Source organism: Trichosurus vulpecula, chromosome 3, assembly GCF_011100635.1.
Source record: "Trichosurus vulpecula isolate mTriVul1 chromosome 3, mTriVul1.pri, whole genome shotgun sequence".
NCBI lineage: Eukaryota > Metazoa > Chordata > Mammalia > Diprotodontia > Phalangeridae > Trichosurus > Trichosurus vulpecula.
Genome location: NC_050575.1, coordinates 253,609,905 through 253,637,832, shown reverse-complemented (window position 1 = coordinate 253,637,832; position 27,928 = coordinate 253,609,905). Strand labels below are relative to the sequence as shown.

At 35.0% G+C, this 27,928-nt stretch overlaps 1 protein-coding gene across 1 annotated transcript in view; it reads left to right on the top strand.

Annotated features, from left to right (window-relative positions):
* LOC118843733 (CUB and sushi domain-containing protein 1-like) overlaps positions 1–27,928 on the top strand; it is a 2,679,416-nt gene that overhangs the window by 1,751,120 nt on the left and 900,368 nt on the right. Inside the window, 1 exon segment of the mRNA XM_036751485.1 lies at positions 18,081–18,205. Coding sequence (XP_036607380.1) covers positions 18,081–18,205 — 125 coding nt within the window.

Sequence of the window (27,928 nt, the reverse complement as noted above, 5' to 3'; positions counted from 1 at the left end):
TGGTAGACTTTATTTCAATAAGAAGTTAACCTCAGAAAGTTAAGAAGTGACAGTATGATATAGTGAAATGGATTTAGATTTCCAGGCTAGGTCAGATCTTGGCTCTTTAGATCTTGGTACTTGGGCAGGTGACTGAATATCTCTGGGCCTTTGTTTCCCCCTCTTTAAAATGAGGAAACTCAACAAAATTATTTCTTAAGTCCCTTCCACTTTGAAATTCGCAGATCCTAAAAATATAAAGATGTCCCAAATGAGTGAGGTTGAAAAATATTGGCTTAGGGCAGTAGTTCAACACTTTCAGGGATTTCAGGAGGTCAAAATTATTTTCATATAATAATACTAAGATATTTTAATTTCTAACAATCATCGATAGATATAACCCACATAAACAATAGTTCTTTGGGAGTTCTCAATAATTTTTAAGAGTTTAAAAAGGTCCTGAGACCAAAAAGTTTTAGAACCACTGACCTAGGGAATGCTACTTAATTACATTCATTTAGATGTATAATCTGTGGGTTTTCTTTTCTGTTTTAAACACTAGTAGTGGTAAAGAATTAGTTCTTATTCAGCTATAGCCTTTTACTAGGGTTCACATTTATAAGGTAAAATATTGGGCTTATAGACATAGTCTTTGGTCATGAAATAGAATGAAGCAGTCTTATAAAGGAATAGGACCATGATATTGGCCATATTTAGCTAGCTGGATGATACGATGGTGGGCATTGGTATATAATTCAGTATATAAAGGAACATAATCATTCCAAATATCAAATTCTATTTTAACCTTCTTCACTAGTCTTTGCTCTTGTTATCATTTTAATTTTTTTATTTCTAACACTCAATTAATTAACACAATTAATCTAACACAAAATTACTTCAAAAGTAATTTTGAGACCAGACGTGTTAAGTTTAAACTGTGTATGTTATAAAATAATTGTTGAATAAAATGTAGACTAAACATTTTTTTTCTTTTTTAATTGAGGCAGTGATTAAGCTGATAATATTTACAAGATAGTGATAGAAGCATGGACAGTCAGACTTACTAGGGTTTTCAGAAGCACTCTCTCTCTCTGTCTCTGTCTCTCTCTCTCTCTCTGTCTCTCTCTCTGTCTCTCTCTCTCTCTCTCTCTCTCTCTGTCTCTCTCTCTCTCTCTCTATATATATATACATATATGTGTGTGTGTGTGTGTGTGTATATATATATATATATATATATATATATATATATATATATATATATATATATGTTTTCTAGTAGCCTTGCAAATCTAAACAAGAACAATTTAAACTGAAAAGCCACACAGTGAGAAAATTTCTCTGCCAAGTCTGGTTGTTGTTGTTCAGTCATTTAGTGGTGTCTGACTCTCTGTGACCCACAGACCATGCATAGCACACCAAGCTCGTTTATCTTCCATTGTCTTTCGAAGTCTATCCAAGTTCATGTTTGCTGTTTCCATTATACTATCTATCCATCCCATCCTCTGCCATCCCCTTTTCCTTTTGCCTTCAATCTTTCCCAAAACCAAGGTCTTTTCCCTTGAGTTCCATCTTCTCATCATGTGGCCAGAGTATTTAAATTTCATCTAAAGTATTTGACTTTCCAGTGAATAGCCTGAATTAATTTAATTAAGTATTGACTGATTTGACCTTCTCCCTATCCAAGGAACTCTCAAAAATCTTCTCCAGCTTCGCAGTTTTAAAATGTCAATTCTGCAACACTCAGCTTTTATGATAGTCCAACTCTCACAGCCATACATTGCTATTGGAAAAACCATAGCTTTGCTATATGGACCTTTGTTGACAAGATGATATCTCTGCTTTTCAGTATGCTGTCCAGATTTGCCATAGCCTTTCTTCCAAGGAGCTAGCGTCTTTTAATTTCATGGCTGCAGTTGCCATCTTCAGTGATCTGTCAGCCCTAGAATATAAAATCTGTCATTGATTCCATTTATTTTCCCTCTGTTTGCCAAGAAGTGATGGGAACAGTTGCCAAAATGTTAGGTTTTTTCGATGTCAAACTTTAAGCTAGCTTTTACACTCTCCTCTTTCGCCCTCATCAAGAGGCTTCTTAATTCCTCTTCATTTCTGACATTGGAGTGGTATCATGTGCATATCTGAGATTATTCATATTTCTTTTGACAGCTTTAATTCTGGCTTTTGATTCATCTAGCCTGGTATTTCACATGATGTACTCTGAATATAAGTTAAATAAATAAATACACAGTTTAGTAACATAGGCAGATACTACATAGTAAGAAAAAATCAAGGGAGATAATATCTAAGAAGCGAGAGTAGTAAAAGTAAGAACATGGAAAATCTTTATATTAAATTATATAATATTAGGGTAACAAACAGGGTGAATGAAAAATCTCAATGCAAGGAACACAATAATCATGCATTTAACTGTTTTCTTTATGTGAAGAATTGTGCTAAGTGCTAAGGATATAAATAAATAGCGAAATCAGTTCCTTTCCTTAAGGGGTATACATTATAATGGGGGAGACAACCACTATAAATATACGTATATAAAAGGTTTAAACAAAGTATATACAATATAACCTTTGAAGTAAAGGTCCTAGTAGCTGGAAAGATTGGAAAGACTTCCTGCAGAATGTAGTCTTTGAGTTAGTCTAAAAAAACAGAGATCCAAAGAGGCAGATGTGAAGAGGAAGAACTATGTAGGCATTGGGGAAGGACAAGGCAAGGAACCTACCTAGCAAATTGATCATAAAGTGAGTGGAAGATGTATTAGAAAAATGGAAAAATAGGCAGGAGTCAGATTGTAAGGAGTTTCAGATATACTCTGCTAGCCATTAGGAGGATAATCATATGGATCTGCTTCTCAGCAAAAAGAAGAAACTGGGTGCTGAAGTAAAAATGAAAAGAAATAGGGCAGATAATTCCTCAGTCATATGCTTTGTGCTGAAGGAGAGGAAAGTGAATGAGGTATGCAACCTGGATTAACAGATTTCAGTCTTTTGATTCTAAAACCAGTCTTCTTTCTACTCCACTATTTTGCCTCTGACTGATCTTACATTCCTCAGTCCTAGTTACGTCATTTAAGACAAACCAGAAAAATCTCATCGCTGTTTCCTACGCATACCCTACAAATACTTGACTATAGATACCATGTTTTCTGTTCTCTAGGCTTACAACCTTTTGTTACTTCAACTAGTTTGAACCTGAAAGGGCTCTTACTTCCTTCAACACAATAGTTGCCTTCCTTTGAACATTCTCTAGATTGTCATGTTCATTCTAAAATGTAATGACTGAAATTCGGTTAGTCAGTGTATACTGAGGGGTCTGCATGGGAGTGCATGTTTATTGTGGAATCTGTCTAGAAGTGTAAGTCATGGCATCTTTGGGAAAGCAAGTTATTTTTTTTTTCATTTCTTGAAGCAATGCTTTGGTTCTGAATACAGTTGCTTCTACTGTGAAAGTGAACTTGCATCTTTAAAAAACCCTACAGGGTATGGTATTATTTATAGTTTCTCATGAAAAACAATATTATATCTACAAATTGAAACCTTTCCAACCATCCTTATATTTTAGCTTGAAACACAGACAACCTCCTGACATGTTGCAATATCCTCTTTATAACTTGAAAGAATATGAGGGACATGATTTATCAGCACATATTATCTCAGTGAGGTCATCTTTTCAGTGACAGATGCACTGGGTTACTAAAAAGTTATATTGTGATAAATGTTTCTTAAGATATATTCATTATGCTCACAAAAAACACACACATAAATGTGAATATTAGTCAGAAAGGATCAGAGAGGTCATCTAATCTAACACTTTTGCCTAATGAATAAATTTTTCTTGAGTAACTGGCCAGCAGTCATAGCTAGGGTAGGACATTTGGGGCTTTTACTCAGCTTGTCACATTGAGATGAATTTAGGAGATAAATAAACATCAAAGGCAGACTTCAAAGGTGGGAGTGGGAGGGAAATCCATGAATTTGAAAAGAGTATGGAAGAACATGTGGGTAAAGTCTCCCTACTTTTCCCCACTGAAATAGGTATAGTGAAAAATTATAAGCTTACTATATGCCTTAGGTTTTCAATATTCTTAGTATTTGGCGACACATACGTCTTTCCTTGCTGTTGCTTCCCTTATTTACTTCTTAATGGTTTTTTTTTATAGTCTAGCTTTGCTTTTACTTTATTGAACAAAGATTTTAGTTAGAGCAAAGTCCAGTTCATTGCAACATTCCAGAATTAGCTTTAGGTAATTAAATTTGAAGCCCGAATAGATATTAGTTATAAAGGATCATATCATTGTAAGGTGAATGGGACTAAAAGGAAAACAGAAACAAGTTTAAGAACAACATTGCCCACTCTTTTTAAACACCTCCCTGATAGATCTTTTTAATGACATGAAGAACTTGTAAAATATGTGACTGGAAGGACTGGTAATGTGTCAAAAATGAGGGATAACAGGTCAAAGACTATATTGATATTTTTTAATACATATTGGAAGAGCTAAAGGGAGTCTTCTTTCAATTTTTTCCCTACAGTTTTCATATCTTTTGCTGCCTTGCTCTCATTATTTGAGCTTCAGTTTTCTATTGTTACTCTTAAAATGAATGAGGAGCCCATAAATGAATACAAAGTTCCTGATGTGGCCTGTGGTCTGACCAATGAAAAAAAAACGTTAGCACTATTACTTTTATCATTGGATGCTATATAACACTTGGTAAAACAGCTAACTATTGTCCCATATCTTTCCTCCCTTGCATGGCTAAACTGTTTGAAAAGGCCACATGCAATAGTTATCTCTACTTCCTTTCTTCTCATTGTCTTCTTAACTCTTTACAATCTGACTGTCAATCTTATCGTTCAACCAAAACCATCTTCTCAAAAATTACTAAAATCTTTAACTGCCAGAACTAATGGGCTTTTTTTAATCCTCCTACTTTTGACCTCTCTTCAGCCTTTCGCACTATCAATCACTCGATAATCTCTTCTCTCTAGGTTTTGGAGACATTATTCTCTCCTGGTTCTCCTTTTCCCTATCTGACCACCCCGTCTCCATCTTCTTTAATACATCTTCAACCAAGTCATGTCTGTTAACCATGGGTATCCCTCAGGATTCTGTCCTGGGCCCATTTCTTTTTTACCTCTATATTGCTCTACTTAGTGGTCTCGTTAACTCACATGGATTAAATTATCATCCGTATGCAGATTATTCTCAGATTTGTATGTCAAACCCTAACTTCTCTGCTGACCTCCAGATTGACATCTCCAAATGCCTATTAGATGTCTTGAACTGTATGTCCCACAGATGACTTGGACTCAACATGTCCAGAATGAACTTATTTTTCTTCTCCCCAAACCCTCCTATCTTACTAACTTCCCTGTTACTGTTTAGGGTACCATCATCTATCCAGTCACCAGCCTATGTGTTATCTTTGATTCTTTAGCCCTCTCAGCCCCAAAATCCAATCTCTTGTTAATGCCTGCCAATTTTCTTTTTGTAACAACTCTCTCCTTTCTCTCCTTTGACACTATCACTAACTTGTACAGTCCCCCATCACTTTAATCCTAAACTATTGCATAGCCTACTGAATGTTCTTTGTGCTCACTCCAATCCATCCTCCATTGAGCTGTCAAAGTGGTCTCCTCTGGGGGACAGCCTCCAGGGGCTCCCTGTCACTTCCAGGATCAAATATAAAATTCTCTGTTTATCATCCAAAGTCCTTCATAAACTGTCCCCATTCCTTTCCAGTCTTCTTACATATTACACCCCCTTGCAGTCTGTGAAGCAGTAATACCAGCCTCTTTTCTGTTCCTCAGATAAAATACTCTATCTTCAGATTCCAGATATTTTCACTGACTGTCTCATGCCTCTTGGCATCTCTGGTTTTCTTCAAGTTCCAGCTAAAGTCATACAAGCTACAGAAAGCTCATTCTAATCCTATTTAAATCTAATGACTTCTCCCTGTCGATTATTTTCTGTTAATCGTCTATATAGCTTGTTTGTACATAGTTTTTTGCATCTTATCTCCCTAGTGAGCTCCTTGAGTGCAGGGTTGTCTTTTTCTTTCCCCCCCAAGTGTTTATCATAGTGCCAGGTACATAAATGGTGCTTAATAAATATTTATTTACTGAATCATTGACATTAGGTTTTTAGACTTCTACATTATATTGTTAATTCTTATTAAGCTTGCAGTCTATAGGATTATATTAGTGTATTAATATTTTTTCCCACTGAACTACTATTAAGTTATGTCTTATATGACTCAGAAGCATTTTCCTTTTCCTCTTCCTCCTCCTCCTCATCATCATCATCATGATCATCCTCAATAACAATAGTAATAATAGTCACTAAGGCATATGTATTTTTATATAAGTAGAGGGATTTATGATAGAATCATTAGTGCTTCATAGCTATAAATAATTTTGAAAAAGCTATACTTGTAACATTTGTATTTATATATCTTCTTTTTACATGACTCAATATGTCCCTACCCTCTCATCTGTCAAGGAACAATCCCTTATAAACAACAAATAAAAAGGGAAGAAAAAAGTTAAACAAAGCTAACAAATATTAAAAATGCTTGACAATATGCACAGTATTTTATACCCACAGTCACCCACCTCTGCAAAGCAGCGGGAAGAGGTGGCCTCTCATATCTCATTTCGTCTTGGTCACAATAATTTCACAGCATTACATTTCAATTGATTTGCTGTGGTTCTTTTCATTTACATTGTTTTAGTCATCTCTCCCTCCCCTTGTTCTGCTTTCTCCACTTTACATTAGTTCATGTTTCACCATGTTTCTCTATTTTCTTTACATTGTTTCTTAGTGAAAAGGAAATGGGAGAAAATGTGGAACTTATCATTGATCATTGCAAAAATTTGACACCTATCAGATACTTAGATATAATCAAATGGAACATTTGAAGATAATCTCAGTGAGTTTCCAGAGGTAGAGCTTATATATCATACCTTTATTCAATTAAAAAAAGTATTTTATACCTGGCCAATAATAATAGGCTATTAAAAAAAAAGAAAACTTGTCCTAAGACCATTTTTGTCTGAACTCCATTGTACATAAGAATAAGACAGCAGTAACCACAATAGTAAATGACATTTATATAATGCTTCAAGTTTGCGAAGCACATGATGTCACTTTATTCTTATATAGATCAGGAAAGGTAAATATTAGAAGTATTAATATCTTCTTTTTACAGAAATGAGGAAACTTAGTCTCTGAGTAGTGAATTAACTTGCCCCCTGGTAACACAGCTAGTGTCAGAGATACAATCCAAATCAGAGCCTTCCTGAGTCCAAGACCAGTGTGTTGTGCTGCTTGTTATAGCATTAGTATAATTCAAGTAGCATGGATGTGACTTTTTTCATGTCTCATTATGAAACTGTATGAGGTTTTAATTTAATTAACTTGTTAGATAAGAATGACTGGATCTTGTTTGTTAAAGAGCTGTTCCTTATGCATTCAACATATAAGAGAATGAATTAAATGAGACTTCCCTAACAGGAAGTTCATATATATTTTTCTAAGTTTATTTTTCTTAAACACTAGCCACAGTTTAGAATCTCCTAGTAATTTTAAGCCACTTTCGCAAACATGATTGCAACTCATACCCTTGAAACTCCTTATAGTTTGATTGTTGTAAGGAAGCTATGTTGTGCCATTGTTAACATCCAGGCTCTGAAATTCATCTAAAATATTAGTTTCTTTTTTCTGCTTTCCTTAGGCTAGAGATATCAATCTACTCTCTAATGCATTTTCAGTAGTGCTAACCTGCCTTAAGGCTTGAAGAGATGATTCTAAAGACTGTCGCTATAAAAGGAAAAAATGACCCAGAAATGACATATTATGTGTGGGAATCAAAAGAGTAATAAAAAGCACTCCAATATTTACAGCCATTACACATTTGTCTCTTTGATTACAGTGTTGCCTGAGATACTGTGAAAGGCACGAGCTGACAAAGTTTTATTGGCTTTGTGGCCAGTTTACTTGCAAATTGTCTTTCAACCTCCTTGGTCCCATCTGTTCCAGTGAGATTTTTAATTTACTGGGCACAGTCAGGTGAAGTAGTTGAGCTTTTTCCTCAGCATAAACAGGGATGATTTGTTGGAGAATCTGAGAAGTTATAGGAAAAGCAGAGTGATGTAAGGCAAAGAGCTCTCAATTTGGAGAGAGAGAACCTGAGGTCAAACCCTGGCTTTCCCACCTCATGACTTGTGTGACCTCAGTCAAGTCAACCTCTATGCCTCACTCTCCTTTGTAAGTTGAGAGGGTTGAATGAGATGATCCTGAAGGATAAGAGATAAATAAATAAGCCCTTATTAATCACCTATTGTGGTATCATAGTACCATGCTATCTCTTAATCTATGAAGATAAAATATGTCTGGAATCTAGGTAGATACTACAAAGAAACATTTCCAAATAGAAGTGCAGGTTAATTTTCAGAATTTGACAAGTTTTTCAAATTTGGTGGTAATTGACCAGTAGAAGAGGAAATAGTAGCCTTGGGATCACCTCAGTGATTTTCTAGGTTTCAAGACTGGAACTGACCTTAGAAAACATAGGATCATAGGAGGAAGAGGAGGAAGAAATGGAAAGGAAATCAGAGGCCATCTAACCCAGCTCCTGGGGAGGTTAAGCGACTTGTCCAAAGTTACACAGAGTAAACAGCATTCAAATATAGTCCCTCTGGTACAGAGCTGCTGCTTTTTCTACTACATGTCTCTTCTCTGTTTTTGAGGGGCAGGATAGATTAGTAGAAAGAGTGCTTGACCAGAAAAAGTCTTGGGACCTACGATGAAGTCTTGCCTCTGAAACTTACTACTCATGTGACCATGAGCCATTATTGTTTCTGAGCCCCAACTGCTTTAATTGAAAAATAGACATTATAATACCTGTAATAGGCATCTCATAAAGTTATTTTGAAGATTAATCAAAGTATGTAAAGTTCTTCATAAACCTTAAAGTGCTCTATAAATATCAGCTATTCTTGGTATTGTTATTGTAGATTCATGTCCTTATACTCTGAATTACTCCTGATTAACACATATATTCATTTATTCATATTTGTTAAGCCTTAGTTTGCAGAGGTCTCCATTAGGCTGTAGGAGAAACAAAATTAATACATGGCATAGCCAGGATTTGAAGACAGAAGTTCCAATATGATAAATCTAGTATAGCCTGTAATACTTAGATTCAACCTCCATGCTCATACATATATTTTACTGCTCCCCTTTAGAATGCCCTTGAGGAAAGGGGTTTCTTTTCTTCTTTCTCCTCTCATCCATCTCTTTTCCTCTGTCTCTTCTGTTTCTCCTTCCTTTCCTCCTTATGACTTGTACTTAAGACGTACTTGGTGAATTGAATGGTTGAATTTCCACAGCCTAAACTCTAAAACTGGATAACACCATCCTTTAAAAAGATTTTGTGCTTTCTCATCACTGATTATTTTTTTTCTTACAGTATTTTCAGTGCTTAGAATACCTGTTTTCCTTTTTTCACCTCCTCTTCATCTTTGAAGAATCATTTATACCTCTTTCATATCATATTATACCTCTTTCATGAAGTCTTCCTTGTTCTAGGCTGAAGTGATCTCTGCCTCTTCTGAACTTTCTTATTACTCTATAATTTTCATATGTGCTTGGCTCACTCTACTTTGTATTTTAGTTATTCATGTATATTTCATATCTCTATTAATAGACTATAAGCTCTTTGAGAGTAGGTAACTTACATTTTAAAACATATTGAAGAGATAATGGGTTATCCACCTGGCTTTCTCTTATTCTAAAAGTTAACCTAATCCTCTGGGCACCTGTTAATTACCTGCACATCATATTTTATGACTCTATACAAATACAGTTTCAAGAGGTGCAACTAAAAGCTTCTAGCTATTGTCAGTCACTGTATTGGTGCGATTTTGACTCATTACTCTAATTTTTATTGACTGAAGAGTATCTGTTGGTAACTGTTTTCCCCCATTCTTTTCTTTCTTCCTGAAAGTTCCCATGAAAATTGTTGGTACCTCAAAGGGCAATAGAGGCACTCTTATGGGAATATGTCTGGTATAACATATAACTAAGGATAAATTATATACTTTAAATGATATAAAACATATTATTCAAAGTATGTACTATTGCATAAAGAAGTGTACATTCTTACAGCATAGTGGGATGTGATTTGTACCATTGATGGAAGTATCCATATTGACCATATATATCATACAACCTCTAAAATATTGAATTGTAATTGGGCCAGTCAGACTGAGATATCCAGTTAAATATTTGGAAATAGGGTTCCAGGATGAGAGAGAGAGAGAGAGAGAGAGAGAGAGAGAGAGAGAGAGAGAGAGAGAGAGAGAGAGAGAGAGAGAGAGAGAGAGAGAGAGAGAGAAAGTGTTCTTGTTTTCAGATCCACCATAATGCAATTTAGCCATGTTCTTTCAGTGAGTATACTATCTCCCTTCCACCACTTGGCTAGAAATAATAATTGCATTGAGAAACTGTTTCTGGAAAGGACATACCAATTATTCTATGGCTTCACTCACTATCTCAGTATCTTTCCAGACCAAACATCCCTCCCTGGCCACCACTCCTCTATATGTGTTATTTTTCACTATTAGTTTATAACATCCTTGAGTACAGAAATTGTCTGGCTTATTTGTATCCCTAACATGTAGTGCAGTATGTGGCATATAATAAGTGCCTAATAAATGTTTTCATTTATTTATTCATTAAGACTGGAAAAAAGACCTAATAGTGATCTGCATAGAGATTTCTATAAGAACAATATCTACTCTATGAAGGTTAGGATAATTTTGTTTTTCTTTAAATAGTATTGAAATCATTCTTGCAATATAATTGGTCAAGAGAATATGGCTCAAATTATTGACCTAGCTTCCCCATGGCCTGTATACAAAAGTCACTGAAGGAGGAGTCAGGGACCTCTTTCTCACACTTGACATAACTGTATAACCATGGCAACCTCAGAGGCAGTATAGCTGTGCCTAGCTGAATAGTGCTGTATCCTTACCAAATATCCTTTCCACACTGTTGTTTAACAGACCTATTTTTGTCAACTACTAAATGCTCTATAAATATTTCATTTCATTCCAATCCCAGCCCTGAACCACTGGACCAGCCCCACTTAGCCCTGGTCTGGGCTAATAATGATGAATCATCCAGGGAATAGAAGTAGAGAAAGGTGAAAGTGCAATGTTATGAGCGCAAGATACCTGGCATGATGGGATGATGATGAAAACAAATTTTCACAAACTTCATAATTTAAAGTCCTGCGACTACTCAGCCCATCATTAGCTTCAGAAGAACAGTTAACAAAGGAAGAGAAAGACTGAATAATAGAGGCAATTCTGTGGCATTGTTAGGTTCCTTCCATCCTTTTTTACTACTGCCATGACAAAAATTATTTTATTTAGTTAGTTTTTAATTTACAGTAAATTATTTATATAAAAAAATGAAGGAAATTATTTTTTCATTTGTATCCACAAAATTCCCACATGAGACAGTGGTACAAATGATAAATATTCTAGATAAGAAAAATGTATTTTCCTTTGGTTCTGCAGCTTTAAATAGCAGAATATACTTAAGTTAGGTTAACTTTTTACTCTTCACTCAATCTAACAGTTTACCTTAAATTTCTGGTTATTTATATCTACCTATCATCTATCTATGTAGCTATTTATATCTATGTATCTGTGTATGTATCTATCTCTATCTCTATCTTATTTTATATCTTTGCACTCATTCCCTTTTTGGTGATATTATCAGATATGTGCTATTCCTTTCAGTAACAGTGCTTGTATACAATAATATCTGGTTATTCTAAACTCTCTTATTGACTAAAAGGTACCTACCAGTAATTATTTCTCCCAGTGCTTTTTCTTCTTTTTATCATGGGATATTTCAGGAAAATCAAATTATGAATCAGCTGTTATTCTGTGATGAATTCATTTTTTATCTGACAAGTAGAATACATGCCAGAGAAATCAGAGAACTCAAAGAGACTTGAGGCTTGTATTCATAGAAAGTGAAATGGTATGAAATGGTATTGCGGTATTGTTGTTGTTTTTGTTATCTAATAGAAAACTAGATTTAGAATATGAATTGATCATTTGGAAAGAGTAGTTGTCATACCTGCTTTCTAACTTTAAATCCCTTTATTAAATGTCATGAACTAAACCTCCATTAGGTTACTGCAACAGAATGTCACTTCATTGCTTTGTAGCTTTTTCACCTGTTATCTCCTGACAATATTACATTGTTATATTCACTGCTATTTTTATTTTCCATAATTTATGAAGTGAGTTTAGGCACAATGACTTGTTTTAATATGGAGGTGGTAATTAGAGCATGAAACAATGCTATAATTTATGTCCCTTTCAAACACATAAGGGGCAATGACCTAATCAGAGGTTCAGAAGTGAGGGTGAACTTGGAATATAATAAGATAAACTAACCCAGAGCAGAAGGTTAATTTGGCAGGATAATGGAAGATTAGGTTGGATAGGTAAAGTATGGCTAATTGATGGAGGAGCTTGAATATTAGACTGTGGTAGACTAGATAGAGATAGTAATGCTGTTCAGTTGTTTTTTAGTCATGTCCAACTCTTTGTGACCCCATTTGGGATTTTCTTGGCAAAGATACTATAATGAATAGTTTGTCATTTCGTGCTCCAGCTCATTTTACAGGTGAGGAAACCAAGGCAAACAGGGTTAAATGACTTGCTCATGGTCACACAACTAGTAAATGACTGAGACAGAATTTAGTCAGGTTTTATTCTATCTACTCTATCACTCTACTGTACCACCTAGCTGCCCCTAGAGATAATAAGGAACCCTTAAAGGACTACCATGATGAAAACAAAAATTAACCTTGCAACTGAGTATAAAGTATGCTGGAAAGGACTGTGATTAGAAGTTAGTTAAGATCTGTTATCTAGGTCTGAGGCAGTGAGAACATCAGGTTAATTGAAGTAGAAAAGGGAAAAGGGTGATATTTTAGGTGGAATGGCTCTAGAGGATTTAGTGAGTACCAGTATCTAAGGGACGATGAAGAGAGGAGTCATTCATTGATAAAATTAATATTTATCGAGTGTATAGTAGCCACTGTAGGGGATACAAAGATGGATAAATAAAATACATAACTTGTCTTCCGGCAGCTTAAAAATTAAGATGGCTATGGAACTTTTGACCTGTAATTCACAGAGAGATGATGATACCATTGATAAAAATAGTAATATTGGAAGTATGAAAGGGTATAGAAGGATCTTGGTCTTAGTTTTCTATATGATGATTTGTAAGTAGTCTCTCATCCATATTTACATAATTTCATGAAAAGATTAATTGAAGGACAACTGGCTAATAGTATTTCTAATGTTCTGAAATTTTTAATTGGACAAGTATGTTCTTCATTGCTCTCTATATGCGTATATATGTATATGTATACACATATTTATACATACACACATTAATTACTGAATCACAATCTGAATTTTCCTTATGTTTTGATTCCCACCATTTGAAAATAATGTTACTTTTGTGAATTAATTAACCAGTCTACAAACATTTTCTAGGCAGTTAGGTGGTATAGTGGATAGAACACTGAATTTGGAGACAGGAAGACTGAGTTCAAACCTGGCCTCAAATACTTTCTAGGTTCGTAACCTAGGGCAAGTCATTTAAGCTGTCTACCTCAGTTTTCTCATTGTAAAATAGTGATAATAGTACTTACTTCTGAAGGATGTTGTGAGGATAAGATGAAATAATTTTTGTACAGCACTTTGCAAACTTTAAAGTGCTATGTTCTAGAATTTGAAGAAGTTAACACTCTATGTAATAGAAGATTTCCGGTTATTCAGTGATACCAATGTACCATTCTGGCTATTCATCCAGTGCTTCTCCTACCTGTTACATACTTTAAATATTTTAAAATGCATATTTATTTTCAGTTTGTGTGTATACACACATGCATTATATATATATGTGTATATATCTATAATTTGCAGATATTTTTAATTATTGTCTATAGGTTTGTAGGCTCTTTTTTTTTACTTAATAGTATTTTTTTCTCCAGTTACATGTAAAGATAGTTTTCAACACTCATTTTTGTAAGATTTTGAGTTCCAAATTTTTCTCCCTTCTTTCCCTTTACCCTCCCCAAGACAGCAAGAAATCTGATATGGGTTATACACATACAATCCTATTAAACATATTTTCACTTTAGTCATGTTGTGAAAGAAGAATCATAACAAAAGGGAAAAACCACAAGAAAGAAAAAAAAAGAGAAAATAGTATGCTTCAATTTGCATTTAGACTCCATAGTTCTTTCTCCAGATGTGGATGGAATTTTCCATCATGAGTCTTTTGGAGTTGCTGAGAAGAGCTAAGTCGTCATACTTGATGTTACTGTTGTTCTGTACAGTGTTCTTCTGATCCTGCTCACTTCACTCAGCATCAGTTCATGTTAAGTCGTTCTAGGCTTTTCTGAAATCCATCTGCTCATCGTTTCTTATAGCACAATATTTATTTTATTTCATTCATATACTACAACTTGTTCAGCCATTCCCTAATTCAGGGCTGTCCAACCTTAGGCCTTTATCAACAATAAACCATATATTTTGATTTGCATTTTAGTGAGAGCTCTGTGGTAGCTCAGCTTCATTTACTAAAGCATTTATGTAAATTTCTATACTTGTAAGCAGTCACATAAATAGCACTGCAGGCCATATGAGGCCTGTGGGCTGCATTTTGGACAGCCTTACCTTAATTGATAGACGTCCCATCAATTTCCACTCTGCTATCACAAAAAGAGCTGCTATAACTATTTTTGTACATATGGATCCTTTTCCCTTTTTTTATGATCTCTTTGGGATACAGACATAGTGGTGGTATTGTTAGAACAAAGTGTATGCACAGTTTTATAGCCCTTTGGGCATAGTTCCAAATTGCTCCCCAGAATGATTGATTGGATCAGTTCACAACTCCATCAACAATCCATTAGTGTTCCAATTTTCCCACCTCTTCTCCAACATTTATCTTTTTCCTTTTCTTTCATATTAGCCAGTCTGATAGGTGTGAGGCAGTACCTCAGAGTTGTTTTAATTTGCATTTCTCTAATCAATAGTGATTTAGAGCATTTTATCATTTGACTATAGATTGCTTTAATTTCTTCCTTTGAAAGCTGCCTCTTAATGTCCTTTGACCATTTTTCAATTGGGGAATGACTTGTATTCTTATAAATTTGACTCAGTAATCTATATATTTGAGGAAAGAGGCCTTTATAAGAAAAACTGGTTGTAAAAATTGTTTCCCAGCTTTCTGTCTTTCTTCTAATCTTGGTTGCATTGGCTTTGTTTGTGCAAAACCTTTTGAATTTAGTGTAATCTAAATTATCCATTTTGCATGTTCTTTCTTTCTTGTTTGGTCATAAATTCTTCCCTTCCCTTTTTCCTTGCTCCCCTAATTTGTTTATTGTATCACCCTTTATGACTAAATAATATACCCATTTTGGAAGGTCTATGCCTAGTTTCTGCCATACTGTTTTCCAGTTTTCCCAGCAGTTTTTGTTAAATAGTGAGTTCTCATCCCAGAAGCTAGTCTTTGGGTTTATCAAACAGTAAATACTATAGTCATCTACTGCTGTGTCTTGTGCACCTAACCTATTTCATTGATCCACCACTCTACTTTTTAGCCAGTACCAAATGGTTTTGCTGATTACCACTTTATAATATAGTTTCAGATCTGGTATGGCTAGGCTACCTTCCTTTGCATTTTTTTTTCATTAACTCCCTTCATATTCTTGAATTTTTATTCTTCCCAGTGAGTTTTGTTATTATTTTTTCTAGCTCTATAAAATAATGTTTTGGTAGTTTGATTGTTATGGCACTATATAAGTATATTAATTTAGGTAGAATTGTCATTTATACTATATTTGCTTGCCCTAGACATGAGGATTTGATATTTTTCCAATTGTTTAGATATGATAAGTGTTTTGTAATTGTGTACATATAGTTCCTGGGTTTGTCTTGGCAGGTAGACTCCCAGATATTTTATATTGTCTACAGTTATTTTAAATGGAATTCTTCTTTCTATCTCTTGCTGCTGGACTTTGTTAGTAATATATAGAAATGCTGATGATTTTTGTGGACTTATTTTATATCTTGCAACTTTGCTAAAGTTATTAATTGTTTCACACAGTTTTTTTAGTTGATTCTCTAGGATTCTCTAAGTATACCCTCATATCATCTGCAAAGAAGGAGTTTTGTTTCCTCATTGCCTAGTCTAATTCCTTCAATTTATTTTTCTTCTCCTATTGCCAAAAGCTGACATTTCTAGTACAATATTGAATAACAGTGTTGATAATGGATATTCCTGTTTCACCCCTGATCTTATTAGTAATATTTCTAGCTTATCCCCATTACATATAATGCTTACTGATCATTTTAAATAGATACTGCTTATCATTTTAGGAAAACTCCATTTATTCCTATGCTCTCTTGTGTTTTTTTTTAATAGGAATGGGTAGTGTATTTTGTTAAAAGCTTTTTCTACATCTGTTGATATATTCATGATTTTTGTTAGGTTTGTTATTTATATGGTCAATTATGCTGCTAATTTTCCTAATATTGAACCAGCCTTGCATTCTGGTCACAGTATTATAGCATATATTTTATGTATGTATGCCAAAGTATAATGTGTGTCTGTATGTGTAGACATATCTATGTGTTTGTATGTATATATTTACATACATTTCTGTACATACTTACACACATAGAAAATATAACCATATGCATGTATGTATGTGTATATAAACACCTACATATAATAGTGTGTGTGTGTGTGTGTGTGTGTGTGTGTGGTGTAGCAGCGTATTAAAAATTTCTATATTTTGGTATATCTGAACAGATTTCTCCATTTGAGTAAACTTACATATGTGCAGAAAAACTCCTCTGTGGGTGTGCCTGTATGTCTGTCTAGGGGTCTGTGTAAGTTTCAGTATAGCATTCTGAAAAGAGAGATAGCCTTGTGTTAGGAAGGTATGGGTTCAAGTGTTGCCACTGATACATACTGGCCTTGTAATTGTTGATAAGTCATTATATCCTTCTGTGCCTCTTTGAAACTCTGAGGTGTCATTCTTCATTAGTGGAGGAAAGTCCTAGACTAGTTAACTAGATGAAATTATAGATTTGGATCAGAAAGAAAAAAACCAGAGAAAACTTCGTGTGTATTTTGCATGTGTATATGAGTATATTTGTGCTTAACGTGCATATATTTATATTTAATTATATTGAAAGTTGCATTATGAAATGCAGACATATGGTAAAGAATTATACTTTCAAGTATACAGAAAAGGAAAATCTCCATTTTTCTTACTCCTTCTCTCTCTAAACATACTCCCACTTTCATTACCTCTCCTCTACACTCCCAATCTCTGTGGCAAGATAAAGAGAAAACATGGGCAGGATTTGCTCCTTAAAGAGGATACTTGTCAGAATGTAAAATAGTGGTGCACTATGCTTAATGCCACATGTCAGGCTCAGAAGAAGTAATTGGGTGTGTGTTCATACCTGATTTATGACTTGAACATTTTCTTATGCACCTGCTGAATTGTTATTCTGTTTTAGTGTTTTGTCAATGCTCACAACCTCAAAGCTTCATGTTTTCAGGTGTAGCACTAGAGCCAAAGTAATTTTTCATCTAACTGTAGCCTGGATAGATTACATTAAAATGGGGTGGGAAAGGATTTTCCAGGGAGATATATTTCCCCAATATAGGATGTGGCCTTCCTTTGACTATAATTGATATGTGTTGTTTTAAAACATATTCTTCTGCTGCACTTTCTCATGCATCAGTGGAATGGTACAGATAATTGCCCTTTTTGAAATAAAACTTTTCTTCACACGCAAATGATTGGTTATCTGAATTTTTCAAAACTTTATTTCTTTTTTCCATCTACACATTTGACAGTTTTGCCTGTACTTCCAAATTAGCAACAGGCAGCATATTGGTTTCTCTGAGCTTCATACCTATTAATTTCCCCTTTTTTTGTTTCTGGATTCCTTAGGGTGGGGGCAAATGTCCAGTTCTCCTGTGAAGATAATTATGTGCTTCAGGGTTCTAAGAGCATAACATGTCAGAGAGTCACGGAGACACTAGCAGCATGGAGTGACCACCGGCCAATCTGTCGTGGTAAGGAATATAACTTGGATCCTGTCTTTATTTATTGCCTATGTACTTTTTGTGACCAGTTTGAACTTTGAAGTGTGTAAATCATTGTAAATAAATAGAGTAAGCAGTAGGTTGGGTGTCAAAAGACCTAGGTTCTTGTATCAGCTCTTCAGTAAGAGCTCTTTATGACTTGGGTCAAGTAATTTAACCTAGTTTCCCCGTCTACAAAATGAGGGAATTTAACTAAGTCAGTTCTATGGTTGATTCCAGCTTAGACATTCAGTATATTTTCACCCATCTTTCCTTTCTTCCTTCCTTTCTTCCTCTGTGCCTCCTTCCCCTTTTCCTTCCTTCCTTCTTCCCTCCCTTCTTCTCTACTTTTTCCCTTCCTCTCTCCATTCCTCCATCTTTTCCTTTCTTCCTTCCTCTTTCCCTCCCCTCTTCCCTTTCTCTCTTCTTCCCTTTTCCATTCTTCCCTCCATCTATCCCTCCTTCTCTTCCTTTCTTCCTTCCTTTCTCCCTCCCTTCTTTCATTTTTCCCTCCCTCCTTTCTTCCCTCCCTTTCTGTTTCCCTCCCTTCCTTCTTAAAATATGCAAATGACTAGTATGTGTCAGGCACTATTCTACAAAGGAAAGAAAAGACTAAACAAACTCTTCTGTCAAAGAAATTTCTACTGATATTAGAACTAAAAGGTTTTTTTTTTTTAAATTTTGACAGAAACAATAAAATTCATTATGTTTTGGCTTTTAAGCTTTGGGAAAGAGCATATTTCTAATATTTTATAATGATATGTTTTACAGCATGTGCTTTATGTAGATAGTGTGAATACACAAATTGGTATGCTTACATATAAAAATTTTTAAAAATTCATTGAAATAAGAAAATAATGAATTTCCATTTTATCAGAGAAATTAGCTTACTTTAAAGGAGACTCTGATGTCATGGTCCACATCAGCATTGGATCAACTTCTTAAACAAAATTCACTCATTTTCAACATTACTACCAAAATCAAATGTTTCCATTATTTTTTAAATGAATGGATGGTAGATATGTTTTCATGATTCAGATAATGGGACTATTTTCTTCACAATCAAAAGTTTAAAAACATACTGGGGCAACATCATAAAAGAATAATGGATTTACAAGAGCCCTTTTTTATTTATGCCATAGCAAGAGAGCTTGAGTAAGCTTGGGAAACATTGACACATCAACTTTGGAAAAAAAATTTTATAGATGGACTTAAATAATTTCATGTATCATCTCAAAAGTTTTGAAGAGCTTGTAAAAATGCTGTCTTGATATAATTAAGGAAAAAAACAATTAGTTGAGAACCAGTTTTTATTCTTTGTTACAAATAGATCCTGATTTGTTGCTTTTTAATCTAGAATTTTTACATATAAAAATATAAGTATGCTTGTATACACTTATATGCATATATACATATTTTGTATGTACATGTATATATAATTACAAAGTGATCCTGTTCAGTATACTGATAATAGAAAAAAAATACCATGTTTATTATCTCCTTGTGGATTGTTATGACATTCACTATTGCTTGTTAATTTTAGTTTTAGAATTTTCAAATTTCAGAGGATATACAGTTCTCAAAAACTTTTGCCTGCAATTTCATTATATTGCTACTGATATTAATTTGCCATGGCAATTAATTTTTATTTTTCTTGAAGTCCCAGATGATGAGGACTTTATGATAAACTTTTTTCTTATTTTTTTCTTTACATTAAACTATAGGGTCCTGGGGACCCAGGATGGTCTTTTGCCTTTCTTTATATCCCTAACTCTTAAGTAGAGGTGCTTAATTAATGCTAGTTAACTAACTAATACAATTTGGTACTGTTCTCTTCAAATCTTAGTCATTCACTTATACCCTTACCCATTTTTTTCTGAGAATTTCTTAACCGTATGTCTGTTTGAGCTAATTGAATAGAAGACATTTAAAAGTTCTCTTGTCACCAAGAATCCTTGCTTCTATTCTAGAAACAAGGGTGGGGGGAGAAAGAGAGAGAGGGAGAGGGAGAAGGAGAGGAAGAGGGAGAGGGAGAGGGAGAAGGAGAGGGAGAGGGAGAGGGGGAGAGGGAGAGAACCTGTCCCTTCATAAACATTATTTTTCCCTAATCATAATGAGTATTTTTCAACTATAATTATTTAAAACAATTTCTCCATTCCTATTAGTTAATTTCCTAGTGGTAACTTCTTTATATGTCAGTTTGTAAACTCCTGAGGTAAGATAACCAGTCTTCATGCTTTCACTTAACAAGTATGTCTGAAAGTTATTTTATGAAAAAAAATCTGATAAAATAAAAGAAGTGTGACAATCTGATGTAATGGGTTGTAATCGAGGAGAGAGTGGCATACATTGGAAATATATGTTCTATTAAAATGAAATAGATCAATAAAATATTCAATTTTTTTGCATAGAAAGACAATCCAAGATAGTGATTTTTTTCAAACCAAGCAATTCCTAAAGGCCTTCTGCTAATTAACAGATAAATTTTGATCTGTGTTAGTAGAAGGAATGCCTATAATAATAATATTGCAGGTTGTTCAAGTATTGTAGTATTGGAAAAGAAGTCTACATGGCACTGGGCTTGGTATTGGTATGCTTACTAAGCTTAAATAATACATTACACTTGCTTCTAAGGAGCTTAAATCTAGCAGGGGACTAAGATACAAAGATAATATGCAAGATTATACAATAAGTATATCAGAGAGGTTCAAAACACACTCTTCTGTGAGATCCAGAGCAGGTATGTTTTTAACTAGATTCAGGGAAGTTTTAATGGATAAGACTGGATTTTAGTTGGGTGTTTAAAGGTAGGTAAGAATTTAACAGTTAAAGGGGAAATTTAGGGCTAGGAACAACATGAACAAAGGTATGGAGCTGAGATATATGAGATAAGGTTCAAAATTATTTTGTAGATGCCTCATCACTAAGCCCAGTACATTGCACACATTAGACAGCTAATATATGGTTGCTAAATAAATGAACAAAATAGATATAATGATTTTCCTATAATTATACCTCCAATATTTTCTTCTCAGTTTTGGCTTGAGAAAATGGTTTAAGGCAGCCAAAAAGATTTCTTTAGAGTTTTTTTTTTTTTCCTTCTTGGATTGTTGGTATGCCTTACATAGAGCAGAACATTTTCAAAACTTTAAATAAGGTTTTTTATTAGGGATTTAAACTGGCTTAGCATAAGCTTTAGGAGGGCTGGGACTTTGTTTTATTTATCTTTATCCTTTCTACAGCTCATGGAATTCTACACATTGTAGACAATATATACTTAGTTGAATTGAAAAAAATAAAATGAGTAGCTTAGCAATAAGCAAAATTCAAAAATATTCCAACTGAGTGGATTTTTATGTTTTCTTTTACAGAGATGAGAGGCAGAAAGGGCTATATAAGTTCCTATTGCAAGAAATAGAACTACTACCTATTTTTTGATCGTCGACTTTTCAAATATTTTAATTTGAAAAGTCAGTTCTGTTTTTTTAATGTCTTATGTAATAGAGTTGCTCTTCTGTGGTGGGCATAAAAGACCTGACTTGATCCTTACCCATGCTCTAGTGCACAAATACCTCTGGCTCTGTTACACCAGGGTATTTAACTGGGTAAGCAGTATCATTTATGGAACCAGAGAGTGGGGATATATCTGTGATCACAGTTCCTCTTGCTCTGGAAGAGGGATAGGTTCATTTCTATACCAAACTATGAAGTGGGAAATTTGCCTTCTACTCATCCCTACCCCAAACCTCTATATGACAGTCCACCATACAGACCTTAGTGTCCTTTTAGACATTACTTAACATTCTTATCTCCCATAACGACTCAAAGGTCATTACCTTATTACTTCCAATGTTTTTGCACTTCTTAAAACATTCTCTTGCTGTATCCCATTCATCGTGAGCTATGTTGTCTGTTATAGGTACAATTGGGTTTCCCTTTAAGGAAGGATCTTGATGCTGAGAATTCTACAAATGAAGTAGTTAAATTGTGGTTGAGCCAGTCATTTTGAATAAAGGAATCTTTCTATGTCTTTTAAATCTTAAGAGTAGCCTTCAAAAACATACTAATGTTAATTTATCATGAGCCAAGAGACACATCTATATACTTCATCTCAGCCCCAGTAGGCTAGAAAACAATCAAAAGCCGTATCTCTAAGAGCATCATGATATTGTGGAAAGAGAACTGCATTTGGAGGCGAATTAACTGTATTCAAACCCCAGTTCCGATCATATGCCTGTGTCCCTTTGAGCATGGCATTCTCTATTCTTCCAACAACCTGACAAGGCACAGTTTATGTAACATGGGGAGATTAGATTTATAAGGCCCTGCTAGGGCTGACATGCTATGATCCTGATAATGATGACTTTCTCTCTGAATTAAAAAGGAAATGAACATCTTCATGAGTGTGAATAGGAGGACAGAATTCAATTACTTTTTTGTCTCTGGGCTGACATTCCTGAAATTAAAAATACTTTCTTCAGTTAAAGTTCTCAAGATTGCAACTTTTAGGTATATTAATTAATCATTTATTCCTTGTTTTTAAGGATTTCTAATAACAAATGACTGATAGATCTATGATAATAGAACTGAAAACTATATTTAAAGCAAGAAGAAATCTTATTAAAGTTACACATATAATGCAATTCGTTTTATTTTTATTCTATAAAATTATTTTTAAATAGTTAAGTTTGTTTGAAATATCTAATGCTCCTGAAGGGACCCCCAGATATATATTTCACATTATAAAACACTATATCTGCTTCTTATACCGTGACTATATACTTGAAGAATCTGTAATTCCAACATCTTTGAGAGCTGTTCCTCAATAGGAGAACTCCATCAATTGATGTGATCCCAAATCATGTATGACTTGGCTGATACATCTTGGAAAGTTGCTACAGACCCACAGAGGTTAAATGATTTGTGTTCACTCACATAGCTAGTATCAGAGGTACAATTTGAACCTACATCTTTCTGACTCCAAATAATATGGAACTATAAATTTTAGCTATGATAAAAATGAGAAATATTAAATATGAAGACAACTCTGTGGTAGCATACCTAATGTTCTTCTCTTCCCTCGTATTTAAAGAGGGACTTACATTAATAACCTTTGCAATATATATTCCAAGACCCTTCATTTATCAAATACACCAAAAGTTCATTAAGACTAAAAGCACTTTATATTCCTATATAAATATGTTTTCAAATCTATGGAACAAGGATGATTCCCACTTCCCTTTGTTTAGATCTTTATGGAGGGTCTCTAACTCTCTGGTAATTAGCCTGTTTCGACTACAGTGGGATTTCTTGATAAAAGCATCTGATAAATTGCTATGAGTCAGAAGTGATTCTTCACATCTGGACATTTGGGGCTAGTTAGCCAAGACTCGCATTAGCTAATTGCTTTCAAGTACTGAAGGAATGTTACCTTTTCTTCCTGTTACTAAACAGATGAATGGTTGTCATAGCTTAGTAATTATACAAGTGACTTTTTTTGAAATCATGCTTACTTCATTAAGGGATATGGAAACAAGTTTTGTGACTCATTATTGGATAAATCATTATAAGCTATTCAAAATCAGTTGAGTACTTTTAATTGGCAGTGATTTTTGTCTTAAAGAACTCATTTCAACAAGCATTTATTAAGTGCTTAGTATATTCAAAACACTCTGCTAGATGTGGAAAATACAAAGTAAACATAGACAAGACACAGTCTTCAGTTGATTACATATCTTGCAGGAATCCCTGAACGAGCTACAGTTGACATTTTAACTAAGAGAGCTTACAAATTGACATTGCATGCCATTAGATTTCAGGACAATAGGAGAATAAAATTAAAATTAACTATAATGTACTTGATTTCAATGTTTTTTACAACTTGAATTCAAATGAAAATAGAAATATTATTGGAAGCTAAAACTATAACTCCCCCACCTTTCTTCCCAGAATCATAGCATTTAGGAGTAAGAAGGTATATCAGTGACCACCTAGTTCAACTCCTACAGGAAAGGAGTCTCTACCATAACAGACCCAACAAATGGTGATCTGCCTATTTCTTGAAAACATCTAAGAAGGGGAAACTCACCATGCTTCAGGGCAACCCATTTCACTTTTGAACAACTCTAATTGGACATTTTTAACAACATCAAGCCTAAAATGGCTTCTCTGCATAACAATTAGGAGTAGTAGTAGTAGTAGTAGTAGTAGTAGTCGTCATCGTAGTAGTAGTCGTCATAGTAGTAGAAGTTGTTGTTCATCCTTTGTTCTTGAAGAGGACCATGACATCAGGGAGGTGATGGCATGACATGAAAATGAATTTGATTTAAGTGAGAGAGGGCTGTGCAAAGTCACCACCCTCACGTCCTCTTTTGGAGCCATCTGGGTCCAGTGGCAAGATCAAGACAACTGGAGATAGCCTGAGATGCAGTGGTTGACCTTGGCCTTTTTAAGCTAAGTTCTTTAACAGATCTCAGTTTGACTGAGGCATAAAATAAGGCAGAAAATGACCTTCTGCCTAGTAAAAAACATTCTATCTGGGAGGAGAAGACCCTCAGGCTTTCTGGACAAAACAGAAACAGCTGCTCTTTGCATTCACTCCTAGCCAATCAGGGTCGAAACAATGACCAAGTCAGACTTGGCCTGGGACCTAGTGTTGGCCAATCAATGAGAGCCAGAGTGATTTGGATTTAAGGCATGGTCCTCAAAAAGAAAATTTAGCCCATAAACCCCAAGATATCTTGCAAGATTTTAGTGATCAAAATTTACATTCCTTTGGGCAGAGAACCCACAGGTAAGGGTATGATACCCTATGTGGACAGAGGGAAGAAAAGAGAAAGAATGAATGAATGAATGAATGAAAAAAGAGCTGTGTTGCCCAAATGGCCAGTTCCAGCACCCACTACTGGGGAAGCTCCTACTACTATTCAAACAGGTTGTTGTTTGTCCTTTGTACTTGAAGAGGACCATGATATCAGGAAGATGATGCCATGACATGCAAGTGAATTGGATTCAAGTGAGGGAGGGCTGTGCAAAGTCACCAGTATCACCTTCTTCTCTGTAACCATCTGGGTCTAGTGGCAAGATATAAATCAAGAGAACTGGATATGGCCCTGGATGCAGTGGTTAACCTTAGCCTTTTTAAGTTAAGGTCTTTCCCAGGTCTCAGTTTGACTGAGGCAACACCCAGTCATTGATTAAGGCTAGGTAATAAATGAGGCAAAGAATGGCTTTTTTCACCTAGTCCAAAACACAAAGGGAGTAATTCTCTGAAGAAGATAAGAGGGGGTAGGCTCAAGGGTGATAGTAGAGGGCAGAAAGACCTGGATTGCTATGGTCCATGTAGTCATGAAGAGTCAAACATGACTGAAAGACTGAATGACAGAAACAACAATGTATTTCCTGCCCCACTCCCAAAGCCCCCTTTCCCCCCAAATCTTTCTGTCCCTTCTTAAATTTCCCATATCTGTTTTAAGCTAAAGCTAAAGTCTTTCCCAGGTGCTTCTGTCATGCCTACTCTATCATTTATTTTCAATCTCTCCCTGTCCATTAGCTCCTTTCCTACTGCCTACAGATATGCCCGTGTCCCATTCGTTTTCAAAAAATTCCCACTTAATTCTTCCACCCGTTATCCCTAATCCTTCCTTACTATCATCCCAAATTTCTTGTAACTGTTGTGGCTAAATTATTTGAAAAGACCATCCATAATAGGTGCTCTTTGCCACACCCACTCCATTCCTCTCTCTCTCCTTAATTCTCTATCAGTCAGGCTTTTAACTTCATCATTCTATTAAAACTGCTCTCTTTAAAGTTACCAGCGATCTCTTAATTGTCAAATACAGTGGCCTTTGCTCAGTCTCCATTCTCCTCATCATATCTGCAACTCTTAACACTATTGATCATTCTCTATTCCTTGCTATTCTCTTCATTCTTCAGGATATCACTGTCTCCTGGTTTTCCTTTTATATATCTGATCACCGCTATTCAATTTACTTCACTGGATCATCATCCAAATCACGTCTTCTCACCACCGATGTCCCAAAGAGTTCTTTCCTGGACCCTGTTCTCTTCTCTCTCTCTCTGTATATATATATATATATATACATATATATATATATATATATATATATATATATATATATATATATATCACTTAATTTTATGATATTAGCTCCCATGGACTTAATTATCTTTATACTGATGATTCTCTTGCCCTGGCCACTATATGACCTCCATTCTCATATTTCCAATGGGCCTTTCAGACATCTTGAACTGGATGTCTAGCAGACATCTTAAACTCAGCATGACCAAAATGGAACTCATCTTTCCTTCTAAATGCTCCCCCTCCTAACTTCCCTATTATTGTTGAGGGTACTATCATCCTCCTAGTCCTTCAGGCTAGCAACCTAGGTGTCATCCTCAACTTTTTACTATCTCTTACTCTACTCCCCATATCCAATCTGCTGCCAAGTCCTGTTGATTTTGCCTTTGCTATGTCTTTTTTAATATATCCCCTTCTTTCCTCTGATATGGCAAGTACTCTGGTGCAGGCCCTCATCAATTCACCCCTGAACAACTGCAATAGTGTACTTGTGGGTCTGCCTGCCTCCAGTCTCTTCACACTCCAGTGCATCCTCCATTCAGTCACCAAGATGATTTTCTCACTTCTCCACTTAATAAGCTCTAGTAGCTACTTATAGCCTCCAAGATAAAAAACAAAATCCTTTGCCATTCAAAGCCCTTCATAACTTAGTCCTCTCCTTTTCAAGTCTTCTTAAGTTTTACTCCTGTCTATGTACTATTCAATCCAGTGACACTGTCCTGATGATTTCATGACCGAGTCTCTATCTCTCAGCTCTGGGAATGTCCTCTGACTGTCCACCATTTCTGTAATGCTTTTCCTACTCATCTTTGCCTACTTACTTCCCTGGCTTCCTTTAAGTCCCAAAGAAAACCCCATCTTCTACATGACACCTTTCCCAGCCCCTCTTAATTCTAGTGCCTTTCCTTTTTGATTATTTCCTATTTATCCAGAAATCTGCTTGTTTGTATTTGTGTACTTCTCATCTGTCCCATTAGATTGTGTAATTCTCGAAGGTAGGGACTGTCTTCTGCCTCTTTTTATAACTTCTGCACTTAGAACAATGGCTGGCACATAGTAGGTGCTTAACGGATGTTTATGGACTGGACCGACTGCTCTAATTTTCATTCAATCCTGACTCATTCATAGTTCTGTTTCATCTGAAAATTTGATAATCTATGTTCTGTCAAATTATTGATAAAACTGTTAACAACACAGAGCTAAGCATGGGTTATTTCATTTGATACCTTTATTTATGTTTATATTAAACTATTAACAAGTTATTTTTGAAACCAGCCATCCAATGAGTTCTGAATCCATTCAATTGTGTAATTGTTTAATCTATATCCCTTCATCTTCTCCATGAGAACAATATGAAATTCTTTACTAAAAGGTTTGCTAAAATGTAAACAAAATGTAAATATTTTCTGTATCTATTAGTTTAGCAATCCTGTCAAAAATGAAATGATGTCCATGTGTCATGCTTCATTCTTGATGAAGCCACATTGGCTCTTTATAATCACTGCTTTCCTATCTAGTTGTTTTCTAGCTGTCTGCTTAAATGGCATCAATACCTTCAAGAACATAGCTAATAAATGGTGGATCCAGGATCAGAACCATTATCTCTGAACCTA